The sequence below is a fragment of the Homarus americanus genome, unplaced genomic scaffold (genome assembly GCF_018991925.1).
Source record: "Homarus americanus isolate GMGI-L3 unplaced genomic scaffold, GMGI_Hamer_2.0 scaffold22974, whole genome shotgun sequence".
In the NCBI taxonomy this organism is placed as follows: domain Eukaryota; kingdom Metazoa; phylum Arthropoda; class Malacostraca; order Decapoda; family Nephropidae; genus Homarus; species Homarus americanus.
Window position 1 is genome coordinate 1 of NW_024715545.1, and position 13,142 is coordinate 13,142.

A 13,142-nucleotide genomic window follows, 5' to 3' on the forward strand; every position below is an offset into this window, starting at 1 on the left:
CACCCATACCCCAGTGTGAGGGGCCCTGTGTCACTAGCTGGCTCCTCACCCATACCCCAGTGTGAGGCCCCTGTGGCTTCACTAGCTGGCCCCTCACCATACCCCAGTGTGTGAGGCCCTGTGTCACCCAGCTGGCCCCACCACAGCCCCCAGTGTGAGGCCCTGTGTCACCTGGGGGCTGGCCTCACCCATACCCCAGTGTGAGGTCCTTTCTGTGTCACCCAGCTGGCCTCACCCATACCCCAGTGTGGAGGCCCCTGTGTCACCAACTGGCCCTCACCACAGCCCCAGTGTGAGGCCCTTAGAAACACTAGCTGGCCTCACCATACCCCCAGTGTGAGGCCCCAGATCACTCAGCTGGCCTCACCATACCCCAGTGTGAGGCCCCAGGTGCTCAGCTGGCCCCCACACCATACCCCCAGTGTGAGGTCTCAGGTCACCCAGCTGGCCCTCACCCATACCCCCAGTGTGAGGCCCCAGGTGTCACCTGAAGCTGGCCTCACCATACCCCCAGTGAGGGGTCCCCAGGTCACTCAGCCATCCCCACGAGACCCCCCCAGTGTGAGTCCCAGTCGCGCCCAGCTGGCCTCACCCATACCCCAGTGTGGGAGGCCCCAGCTCACTCAGCTGGCCTCACCATACCCCAGTGTGAGGCCCTGTGTCACCCAGCTGGCCCCCACGGATAATTCCAAGTGTGAGGCCCTGTGTCACTCAGCTGGCCTCACCATACCCCCAGTGTGAGGCCCTGTGGCCACCAGCTGGTCTCACCCATACTCCCCCCCAGTGTGAGGCCCTGTGTCACTCAGCTGGCCCCTCACCCACAGCCCCCCAGTGTGAGGTCAGTGTCACCCAGCTGGCCCTCAGCCCACATCTGCAGTGTGAGGCCCCTGCCCAGCTGGCCCTCACCATACCCCCCCCAGTGAGGCCCCAGGTCACTCAGCTGGCCCCACCATACCCCCCAGTGTGAGGGGCCCCAGGTCACTCAGGCTGGCCCCACCATACCCCCCCCAGTGTGAGGCCACCAGTCATCTCACCATACCCCAGTGTGAGGCCCTCAGGTCACTCAGCTGGCCTCACCATACCCCCAGTGTGTGAGGCCCTGTGTCAATTAGCTGGCCTCACCATACCCAGTGTGAGGCCCGTGTCACTAGCTGGCCTCACTCCCCCAGTGTGAGGCCCCAGGTCACTCAGCTGGCCTCATTCACAGCCCCCAGTGTGAGTGTCCTGTGTCACCCAGCGGCCTCACCCATACCCCCAGTGTGAGGCCCTCAGGTCACTCAGCTGGCCTCACCACACCCCAGTGTGAGGCCCCTGTGTCACCAGGCTGGCCTCTACTCATACCCCAGTGTGAGGCCCTGTGTCACCAGCTGGCCTCACCATACCCCAGTGTGAGGCCCCAGGTTACTCAGCTGGCCCCCCACTATACCCCAAGTAAGTGTGAGGCCTCAGGTTTCACTGGGGGCTGGCCTCCCACCATACCCCAGCAGTGTGAGGCCCCACTAGCTATCTCTCACCATACCCCAGTGAGGTCTCTGTGTCACTCAGCTGGCCCTCACCCCATGCTACCCCCAGTGTGAGTCCCTGTGTCACTCAGCTGGCCCCCACCATACCCCAGTGTGAGGCCCTGTGTCACTAGCTGGGCCCCCACCATGCTGACCCCAGTGTGAGGCCCCAGGTCACCAGCTGGCCTCACCATACCCCCAGTGAGGCCCCAGGTCACTCAGCTGGCCTCACCATACCCCAGTGGAGGGCCCCTGTGTCACTCAGCTGGCCTCACCATACCCCCAGTGTGGTCTCAGGCTCACCAGCCGGCCTCACCGATACTCCCCAGGCAGGGGAGGCCCCAGGTCACCCAGTTGGCCTCACCATACTCCTGTGCGGAGGCCCTGTGTTCTTCCAGCTGGCCTCACCAAGACCGTGTGAGGCCCTCAGGTCACTCAGCTGGCCTCACCATAACCCAGTGTGAGGCCCCAGTCACCAGCTGGCCTCACCATAACCCCAGTGTGAGGCCCCAGAACACTCAGTTGGCCTCACCCATACCCCCCAGTGTGAGGCCCTGTGTCACTCAGCTGGCCTCACCATACCCCAGTGTGAGGCCCTGTGTCACTCAGCTGGCCTCACCATACCCCAGTGTGAGGCCCTGTGTCACTCAGCTGGCCTCACCATACCCCAGTGTGAGGCCCTGTGTCACTCAGCTGGCCTCACCATACCCCCAGTGTGAGGCCCTGTGTCACTCAGCTGGCCTCACCATACCCCAGTGTGAGGCCCTGTGTCACTCAGCTGGCCTCACCATACCCCAGTGTGAGGCCCTGTGTCACTCAGCTGGCCTCACCATACCCCAGTGTGAGGCCCTGTGTCACTCAGCTGGCCTCACCATACCCCAGTGTGAGGCCCTGTGTCACTCAGCTGGCCTCACCATACCCCAGTGTGAGGCCCTGTGTCACTCAGCTGGAGGGTTTCACTAAGCTGCTTGAGACGGCTAGATTCACTCAAGAGATCCTTTGATACCCAGCTAAAGTGACAGGCCTACACTGATCGGTTCAATGGTGACAATAGCCACCCTCAATCATCAATGGCAGTCTCAAACGGCAGTCAATCTCTCACAGTCATCACTCTCACAGTCAGTCTCTCACAGTCAGTCTCTCCCAGTCAATCTCTCACTGTTAGATCTAGTTAACTTTACCACTGGCCTATCTAAACCCTGTCTGAGATTGAATGAGACTTACTTGTTATACTGTAATAGCTCAACACAGGTGAACTAGACCACGTGACTGTTTCTGTGGACGGACGCGCAGGGATGTGGTGTAGGTCTAATCGCCAGCCAGCGTCGCGTCCCCCCCAAGGCGTTAGCTTAGGCCTAGTGATATATTTTCCACCTAACTAATAACTCCTTGGGACACCCGTAACATTATTCAGACTCATAAATGATCTATAATAATTCCAAATTCAATAATAATCCCTTAACTTCATAAATCGCATCATTATTAATTCGGTAAATTATATCTAATATCACATAGGCCTAGTTCCCCACACCTTGAAGGCCTAGTATAGCCAATGGCGCCGTGTTTGAAATGACATTGAAATTTCTGAATATATATAACCACAAGGAAAGTGCTAACCGTGGTAACATGTTCTTATTACCACCATACTATTGTACTATTGATACTAAGTGTTCCATAATACTTCCTTGAGATAAATGTATAGTATATATCAGGTGCCTTAAAGAGAGCTCTGGTCCTCAACTGGGGAAGACTATTAATGGTTGGGGAGGACTATTAATGGTTGGGGAGGACTATTAATGGTTGGGGAGGACTATTAATGGTTGGGGAGGACTATTAAGGGTTGGGGAGGACTATTAAGGGTTGGGGAAGACTATTAATGGTTGGGGAAGACTATTAATGGTTGGGGAGGACTATTAATGGTTGGGGAGGACTATTAATGGTTGGGGAGGACTATTAATGGTTGGGGAGGACTATTAAGGGTTGGGGAGGACTATTAAGGGTTGGGGAAGACTATTAATGGTTGGGGGGGACTATTAATGGTTGGGGAGGACTATTAATGGTTGGGGAGGACTATTAATAGTTGGGGGAGACTATTAATGGTTGGGGAGGACTATTAATGGTTGGGGGGACTATTAACGGTTGGGGAAGACTATTAATGGTTGGGGAAGACTATTAATGGTTGGGGAAGACTATTAATGTTGGGGAAGACTATTAATGGTTGGGGGAAGACTATTAATGGTTGGGGGGACTACACGGTTGGGGAGGACTATTAATGGTTGGGGAGGACTATTACTGGTTGGGGGGGACTATTAATGGTTGGGGAGGACTATTAATGGTTGGGAGGACTATTAATGGTTGGGAGGACTATTAATGGTTGGGGAGGAATTATTAATGGTTAGGGACTATTAATGGTTGGGGAAGACTATTAATGGTTGGGAAGACTATTAATGGTTGGGGAAGACTATTAATGGTTGGGAAGACTATTAATGGTTGGGGAAGACTATTAATGGTTGGGGAGGACTATTAATGGTTGGGGAAGACTATTAATGGTTGGGGAGGACTATTAAGGGTTGGGGAAGACTATTAAGGGCTGGGGAAGACTATTAAGGGCTGGGGAGGACTATTAATGGTTGGGGAGGACTATTAAGGGTTGGGGAAGACTATTAATGGTTGGGGAAGACTATTAATGGTTGGGGAAGACTATTAATGGTTGGGGAAGACTATTAATGGTTGGGGAGTATTATAAATGTTGGGGATGGGAAGGCTTGGGGAAAGGCTGGGGAGGAATATTAGTGTATAGGGAGGGTGGGAGGATGGGAGGGTGGGAGGAGACAGCCCGCCTGCCCCACACACCCGCGCCGCGTCTTCTGAACCAAGTCTTCAACAGCAACTCCTAAGAAGGGTTGTTGAGCTGAACATTAGCTATAGCACGTCATAAGTTGGAGAGTGCCTAGAAGACTTGTGATTGGTTGATGAGTACCGCCAAAAAGATGACGTCACAGATTGCTGAGTGTCCATAGATGCTGTGATTGGTTGTTGGAGACAGGCAAAATATGACGTCACACTTTGAAGAATTTCTAGAGATGATTGGTTATTGAGGACATCCAATAAGATGACGTTTCAGGTTGGCGATTTTCTAGAGACACTGTGATTGGCTGATTAGGACCTCCTACAAGATGATGTCACAAGTTTGTGAGTGACTAGATAGACTGTGATTGGCTGTTCAGGACCACACACAAGATGACGTCACAAGGTAGAGAATGTCTAGACATGATTGGTTGTAGAGGACCCAACAATATTACGTCAATTTGACGTCACAGGCTGAAGATTAAATGTGATTGGTTGTTGCTCTACCCTCCTATTAGATGACGTCATATATATATATCGATAATGAATGCATGTTTTTTAATAATAATAATGCAGTATATTATTATTATTAAGAGATAATATATTATACTTACGACTCTTATACAACAAAATACTGAATTATTTACGTCAACTGAGAAATAATTTAGACGTTGATTGATACGAACCTAAACCATCAAGTGCTCATGGTGTAGTGGTTATCACATCTGTCTAACACACAGAAGGTCCCAGGTTCGATCCCTGGTGAGCACAAGAGTTTTATCTCACTTTCTTTAACTCACTTTCTCTCTCTCTCTCTCTCTCAATAGGGGATACGAACCTGTGTCACCAAGTGCTCATGGTGTAGTGGTTATCACATCTGTCTAACACACAGAAGGTCCCAGGTTCGATCCCTGGTGAGCACAAGAGTTTTATCTCACTTTCTTTAACTCACTTTCTCTCCCCTCTCTCTCTCTTTCTCTCAATAGGGGATACGAACCTGTGTCACCAAGTGCTCATGGTGTAGTGGTTATCACATCTGTCTAACACACAGAAGGTCCCAGGTTCGATCCCTGGTGAGCACAAGAGTTTTATCTCACTTTCTTTCTTTAACTCACTTTCTCTTCTCTCTCTCTCTTTCTCTCAATAGGGGATACGAACCTGTGTCACCAAGTGCTCATGGTGTAGTGGTTATCACATCTGTCTAACACACAGAAGGTCCCAGGTTCGATCCCTGGTGAGCACAAGAGTTTTATCTCACTTTCTTTCTTTAACTCACTTTCTCTCTCTCTCTTTCTCTCAATAGGGGATACGAACCTGTGTCACCAAGTGCTCATGGTGTAGTGGTTATCACATCTGTCTAACACACAGAAGGTCCCAGGTTCGATCCCTGGTGAGCACAAGAGTTTTATCTCACTTTCTCTAACTCACTTTCTCTCCCTCTCTCTCTCTCTCTGTGGTGGTATGAGGTTTATCTGTGGTTTATCTGTGGTGGTATGAGGCTTATCTATGGTGGTATGAGGCTTATCTATGGTGGTATGAGGCTTATCTGTGGTGGTATGAGGCTTATCTGTGGTGGTATGAGGTTTATCTGTGGTGGTATGAGGTTTATCTGTGGTGGTATGAGGCTTATCTGTGGTGGTATGAGGCTTATCTGTGGTGGTATGAGGCTTATCTGTGGTGGTATGAGGCTTATCTGTGGTGGTATGAGGCTTATCTGTGGTGGTATGAGGCTTATCTGTGGTGGTATGAGGTTTATCTGTGGTGGTATGAGGCTTATCTGTGGTGGTATGAGGCTTATCTGTGGTGGTATGAGGCTTATCTGTGGTGGTATGAGGCTTATCTGGTGGTGGTATGAGGCTTATCTGTGGTGGTATGAGGCTTATCTGTGGTGGTATGAGGCTTATCTGTGGTGGTATATCTGTGGTGGAGGTTTATCTGTGGTGGTATGAGGCTTATCTGTGGTGGTATGAGGCTTATCTGTGGTGGTATGAGTATCTGTGGTGAGGCTTATCTGTGGTGGTATGAGGCTTATCTGTGGTGGTATGAGGCTTATCTGTGGTGGTATGAGGCTTATCTGTGGTGGTATGAGGCTTATCTGTGGTGGTATGAGGCTTATCTGTGGTGGTATGAGGCTTATCTGTGGTGGTATGAGGCTTATCTGGTGGTGGTATGAGGCTTATCTGTGGTGGTATGAGGCTTATCTGTGGTGGTATGAGGCTTATCTGTGGTGGTATGAGGCTTATCTGTGGTGGTATGAGGTTTATCTGTGGTGGTATGAGGTTTATCTGTGGTGGTATGAGGCTTATCTGTGGTGGTATGAGGCTTATCTGTGGTGGTATGAGGCTTATCTGTGGTGGTATGAGGCTTATCTGTGGTGGTATGAGGCTCAGCTCTGCCTTACTAAACCATTGGGAGGTTTTACCATACATTCCTTTGGTATTTGTATTTTCGTATTTTCATCTACAGTTTCTTTATTATTGCGTTTATTAGTCCTTATTTTATCCATACTTGTGCGAAAATGTGTGAAGAATAGATGGTAATAAAGGGGAGAATGTGGTAGAAGGAATAACTGAGAGAAAACGAAAAAAGATAAAAAAAACTATTTCATAATCTGGCAATGTTTGGGTTAATGACGTAGTTAATTCATGTTTAATTTACTACCACGAACGAGAATGTAATATTTGTTTTTATTTTTGTTTATTGATATTAATCTATTTTAACCTATCTTAATGGTATAATTATGATAGTTAGGATAGTTAGGGGTAGTTTTATTTATTATATTTATATATGGGGATTAAATTATATATCAAAATAGTGATTTGTTTAGTGTTCGTGATGGAGTTTGAACATCGGCCGTCCTAAACTCGTGATGGGGGTGTAGGAGGGAGGAACGGGCCGACATATATATAGATAATTTTTCCTTCAGTGCTTGACGGTGTTCACAGGTGTATACTACCGTACTACTGAGCTCTTGCGGTACACTAAACGATCTATCTTAAGATTTTAGTCGTTCAGTGTTCATATATGTTCACTAGACCAGTTAAATATATGGTGTAAAGTGTTCATATTTATCCAGTAGAACCATTGAATAATATATCTGTATAAATTAATATATTCTAGATTAATTTATAAAGTGCTGTTTGTTACGTCATTGTTCAGTGTTCAAAGCTACTGTGAACAATGTTGAATTTCTTGCTAGGACTCAGGGGTTCAGATAGCCACGAGGGGACTAAACAGGGCACTAAAGGGGACGATAGGCACTTGAAGCCCCCAAGACGCTGTTGTTGTAAGGGCGGACATAGCCCTAGCAGGTACCACAAGCCCCATAAAAGCCCCAATAGACCCTCGGGGCTGAGTGGACGCCGTAGCCCCTGTTGTCATCGTAGTCTGAGTCGCAATCATAGCCCCGTTGATGATTTGGACGCCGGTGGACACAGCAGTAGTGTTGATCGCGTTTCAATGGGACGTCAAAGTCGTTCTGGTAGCCCCTGTGGACATCCTGGAGTAAGTGGACATCAGGGGAGAAGTAGACGTCGTAGTTTAAGTGGACATCGCGAGACAAGTGGACAACTGGAGAGAAGTAGACGCCGTAGTTCAAGTGGACACCATGAACCAAGTCGACATCCTGACCCAAGTCGACACGAAGAACCAAGAAGACGTCATAGTTCAAGTGGACACCATGAACCAAGTGGACATCCTGACCCAAGTGGACATGAGGAACCAAGAAGACGTCACAGTTCAAGTGGACACCATGAACCAAGTGGACATCCTGACCCAAGTCGACATGAGGAATCAAGAAGATGTCACAGTTCAAGTGGACATCCTGACCCAAGTGGACATCCTGACCCAAGTCGACATGAGGAACCAAGAAGACGTCACAGTTCAAGTGGACATGAGGAACCAAGAAGACGTCACAGTTCAAGTGGACACCATGAACCAAGTGGACACCAAGAGAGTAGACGTCATAGTTCATGTGTTATTCCTATCCTAAATATCCTTCTGGCGCCCACTGGACACCATGACCTCATCAGACGACACAGTTCAGTTGAATCACTCGCCCCAAGTGGACACCTCACGCCCACTGGACATCAAGAACTGAGTAGACGTCACAGCTCAGTTGAATCACCCGCCTCTAGTGGACACCTCACGCCCACTGGACATCAAGAACTGAGTAGACGTCACAGCTCAGTTGAATCACCCGCCTCTAGTGGACACCTCACCCCAAATGGACACCCAGAACTCACTAGACGTCACAGCTCAGTTGGAAAAAACGGACGTCACTGCCATCACGGACATCGTTGCCTACGCCGCGGATTACACGGACACCACGCAAAATAAGGACACCCTCTGGACACCTTCCTGACCTCCTATTTCTCAATCAATAGACGGAACTGAAGCAGAAATAATAACAAGAATAATAATAGCAATAATAATTAAAATAGCAATAATAACGTTGTAATAGCAATAGTTGTGTTTGGGTTTAATTAATATTTTGTGTAGTTACGAATATCTGAAGAGATTTAGGTTATGTAAGTATAGATGCTTATGTGTACCAGTGTCTGTATGTGTGTACTGAATATGTATGTGTATATATATGTATGTATGTCTGAATTAAAATATGTATATTTAGTTTAGATTTTGCTGTCATATTTTTTAGTTACGTTTTCAAAGCATTTATAAAAGGATAGATTATTGCCTTGTATACAAATTAATTAACTAATGTATTATTGTATTATATAAATCGTTCTTTAGGCATTAATTCTGTAGCGTGTAGTTTGTGTTCTGTAGTTTTATCAGGTTGTTAGAGTTCTGTAATAGTTATTTGGTTGATTACAGTAATTACATAAGTCCCCTTGATATGGTTTTCTATATTGAGTTAATTACAGAAAATGGGGAAGTTAGGTGTTTCTTTACCTGTCTTCATTCTGTTACCTCATCCAATTACGGTCAATATCAATAACTACCCTTAATTACTCATAAACAACTGACAGACAGGTGTTTACCCCCAATTAACAGGCTTCACCTATTGTCCTGAGGTGGAACTATAGGAAGGGGGGTTAATCTTCAGGTGATTTGTATGATAAACTAAACTATGTATGTATGGTTTAGCTTCAATAAATTATATCTATTCAGTAAAATGTTGTTTATTTTTTACCTATGTGTATATACTTTACGTACACAGGTAAACGTGCTTAAGAAGACGTACACAGGTAAACGTACATATGTAGAGGCTCGGCTTTCACCAGGAGCCAAAAATAAAGAAAGTCTGTACGTCTCTCTCTCTCTCTCTCTCTTTCTTTCACTCTCTCTTTCTCACTCTCTCTCTCTCTCTTTCACTCTCTTTCTTTCTCTCTCACTCTCTCTCTTTCTCTCTCTCTCTCATTTAGGTCCTTTACGAGGCGTCAATTAAATTAATTTATGTCTCTTGAGTGTAAAAAAAAACACCTCAGTCACGTGTGTGTGTGTGGAAGTGTGCACATGTATGTCTATTGAGCTGTGTGCATATGTGGAGTGTATGTGTGTGTTGAGATGTGTGTGTATGTATGTATGTATGTGTGTGTGTGTGGATAAGTGCCAGCGCCCCCCTCATAACTTGTAAGCTGTCTCGGGGTCATGCCAAGAGAGCCTCGAGTTTTTGTGGGAATCTTTTTATAGACAGACAGACAGACAGAGAGAGACAGACAGACAGACACACAGAGAGACAGACACACAGAGAGACAGACAGACAGACAGACACAGACAGACAGACATACAGCAATAATCAGGAAATAATAATTACTGACTAAATAAAACTCAAATCACCAGTTTCTCTTTTATAGAATATATTTATAATCTTCACTACATTAAAAACACATTTAAATATTTCTCGTTAATATATAAGTTTAGTCACAACTTGAAGTATTTATGACACGGAAAAAAAATTGAGAAAAAAAATAGCCGCCTTATTTTTACAGTTGAACCTCTATATAGCGGACTAGAGAGGAAAGTTCGTTATATTGAGGGTTTGTTAGATGTGGAACCTCCATATAATGAACTATATAGAGATGAGAGTCCATTATATCAAGGGTCCATTAGATGTGAAACCTCCATACAACGAACTATATAGAGATTAAAGTCCATTATATCAAGGTTTTACAGTATAGCTTAAACACCTATAATAAATCCTCTGTGTTTGTTTGTTTGTTTTAATGTTTTTTTTACAAGATGTTGTTTGTAAATTTGGTTCCTATGTTAAACCGTTTGTACTTCTTTAATAATTCTCTATGGTAAATTATTGTTATTATGTTAAACTCTGTCTCATTTAGTTAATATTTGGTTATACATACATACATACATACATACACCTACAAATATACATACTTATACACACATACTCATGAATACATACATACACACATACACCCACTCACTTCCCCCATTTGAAATCGCCAACAAACTCCTGAAATACAAGGAGTTTGCAGTCGAACTTGCCACCCCCCTCTGTTCTATTATTAATGCATCCCTCAGACAAAGCAAATGCCCTAATGAATGGAAAACCGCATTTGTCACCCCCATCCCCAAGGTCACCACCCCACAGTCCCCTAACGACCTCAGGCCAGTTGCCATTACCCCCATACCCAGTCTACTTTGTGAGGACTGTGTTTTTGAGTGGGCATTTGCCAGTATCTATCAGTCAATTGATCCACAGCAATTTGGCAATATGAGGACCTCCTCTACATCACACTGCTTGGTGAGCTTTCTGGATTTTCTGCACAAAAACTTGCAGAAACGTAAGACATCACTGGCCGTTGCCCTTGTGGACTTCAGGAAGGCCTTTGACCTTGTTGATCACTGTACAGTTATTAACAAGGCCATTGCACTAGGGCTGCCCACCAACCTGGTCTCATGGCTCACTGATTTCTTGAGTGGACGTCATCAGGCAGTCCACCTGCGGTGTTCCCCAGGGGACCAAGATGGGACCACTGTGCTTCCTCATCCTGATCAATGACGCTCTGTCAGACACTCCTCACAGGTGGAAGTACATGGATGACTGCACTGTGGGGGTTACAGTGGACAACACCTCACCAGACTACTCATCGCTACAAGGCACCCTGGACAGGCTACAGTCATGGGCTACGGAGAACAAGGTCACCATCAACCACACCAAAACTGTAGTCATGCACATCAATACCGCCACCACTCCAGTGCAAGCCCCAGCAGTCACAGTGGGTGCCCATCCTCTCCAGCTGGTGCAGTCTGCCAAACTCCTGGGTGTTACCATAGACTACAAACTGGACTGGAAGGCCCATGTAAATAACACAATCAAGGCAGCCTCGTACCGACTCTACGACGACTTAGGTCACTTGGGACACCCACGCCAGAGCTGAGGACCATCTACAACGCCTTTATTCTCCCCAAACTAACGTATGCGTCACCAGCCTGGTCGTCTTCTCTCAACTCCACCCAACATCGTCAGCTAGAGAAGGTACAGAAAAGGGCCTGCAGAATCATGCTCGGCGCAGAATACTCCGGCTACACCAACGCTCTCTCCACCCTGGAGGTGCCATCCTTCAGTGACCTCCACCACCAAGCACTGGAAAGGTTTGGCAGCCAACTAATGCACCACCCTCGTCATTGCCACCTCCTGCCACCTGCAGCCCCCCACCCACCTCGCGCAGTCCGCCACTACAACAAAATTCAGCCCATAAGAGCAGCACCATCCCATCTATTGTTAAAACAACTCCTGTACTGTACAGCCCTGTAAATGTATTCAATGCATATCATTATGTCTAAATCAAATGTAAGTCTGTATATTTTCAGCAACACACACACACACACTTTTAATATTTGGTTAACAACAGAGGTGACCCCATACACAAGGTGTTAGTAGACTATCACCACTAACACCTTCACTACAGGGACGACACTTTTAATATTTGGTTAACAACCGAGGTGACCCCATACACAAGGTGTTAGTAGACTATCACCACTAACACCTTCACTACAGGGACGACACTTTTAATATATGGTTAACAACAGAGGTGACCCCATACACAAGGTGTTAGTAGACTATCACCACTAACACCTTCACTACAGGGACGACACTTTTAATATATGGTTAACAACAGAGGTGACCCCATACACAAGGTGTTAGTAGACTATCACCACTAACACCTTTACGACACTTTTAATATATGGTTAACAACAGAGGTGACCCCATACACAAGGTGTTAGTAGACTATCACCACTAACACCTTCACTACAGGGACGAAAATTTTAATATTTGGTTAACAACCGATGATTTTATTCAGCTCAGAGGTGACCCCCATACACAGGGAGTCAATATAAACGCAAATCACCACTTACGACCCACACAAAACCACGAACAAATAACAAATAAACAATAACAATGGAAAAACAATTAAAGATACCAAACAATAATAAAAGACTTTCGTAATATATCAAGACGAGTTTGACCAAATATAAAATACACTATTATTTTTAAAACAATATAATGATGAGGTCAGATGATAAGACGTTTGAAATGGTATGTAGCACCAGTGGTAAACCCAGGGTGGTTATAGGGGCAGGTCACGTTGGCTCTTGGTTAGGTTAGGTTAGGGTAGGGGTGGGGCAGGGCAGGGCAGGGTAGGGTAGGGTAGTGGTAGGGTAGTGGTAGGGCAGGGTAGGGCAGGGCAGGGTTGAGGTAAGTCAGATTTGCTTGAAGTAGGTTAGATGAGGCAGAAATGTTTACAAGGAAATAATTCTTATTAGACATTATGCCCAGACGAGGCAGAAACGCTTACAGGGAAA

At 46.4% G+C, this 13,142-nt stretch overlaps 1 protein-coding gene and 5 non-coding genes across 9 annotated transcripts; all 6 read left to right on the top strand.

The window, feature by feature from the left end:
- The first annotated feature begins 5,047 nt into the window (after nt 1-5,047).
- Nucleotides 5,048-5,120, top strand: Trnav-aac. The gene has a single exon. It is a non-coding gene; the product is annotated as a tRNA-Val (tRNA).
- A 79-nt stretch (nt 5,121-5,199) lies between these two features.
- Nucleotides 5,200-5,272, top strand: Trnav-aac. The gene has a single exon. It is a non-coding gene; the product is annotated as a tRNA-Val (tRNA).
- An 86-nt stretch (nt 5,273-5,358) lies between these two features.
- Trnav-aac lies at nt 5,359-5,431 on the top strand. The gene has a single exon. It is a non-coding gene; the product is annotated as a tRNA-Val (tRNA).
- An 88-nt stretch (nt 5,432-5,519) lies between these two features.
- On the top strand, nt 5,520-5,592 carry Trnav-aac. The gene has a single exon. It is a non-coding gene; the product is annotated as a tRNA-Val (tRNA).
- Nucleotides 5,593-5,675: 83 nt separating this feature from the next.
- On the top strand, nt 5,676-5,748 carry Trnav-aac. Its single transcript has one exon. It is a non-coding gene; the product is annotated as a tRNA-Val (tRNA).
- Nucleotides 5,749-7,258: 1,510 nt separating this feature from the next.
- On the top strand, nt 7,259-9,487 carry LOC121857861 (sialidase-like). Of its 4 annotated transcripts, XM_042354117.1 has the most exons (3): nt 7,259-8,127; nt 8,164-8,187; nt 8,242-9,487. In XM_042354117.1, the coding sequence occupies exons 1-3, from the start codon at nt 7,530-7,532 to the stop codon at nt 8,685-8,687; spliced, it is 1,068 nt and encodes a 355-aa protein (XP_042210051.1). In that variant the 5' UTR covers nt 7,259-7,529; the 3' UTR covers nt 8,688-9,487. The 4 variants fall into 4 exon arrangements, with proteins under 4 accessions (XP_042210051.1, XP_042210049.1, XP_042210050.1 ...); XM_042354115.1 differs by having other exon boundaries at nt 8,164-9,487; XM_042354116.1 differs by having other exon boundaries at nt 7,259-8,115; nt 8,170-9,487.
- The last annotated feature ends 3,655 nt before the right edge of the window (nt 9,488-13,142 follow it).

What these genes read in the sequence shown, in the direction of transcription:
- LOC121857861 (XM_042354115.1), top strand. Translation starts at nt 7,530, where the DNA reads ATGTTGAATTTCTTGCTAGGACTCAGGGGTTCAGATAGCCACGAGGGG. An exon ending in AAGTGGACATCCTGACCCAA is followed by an intron (nt 8,128 to 8,163) that starts GTCGACATGAGG and finishes GTCACAGTTCAA; the next exon opens with GTGGACATCCTGACCCAAGT.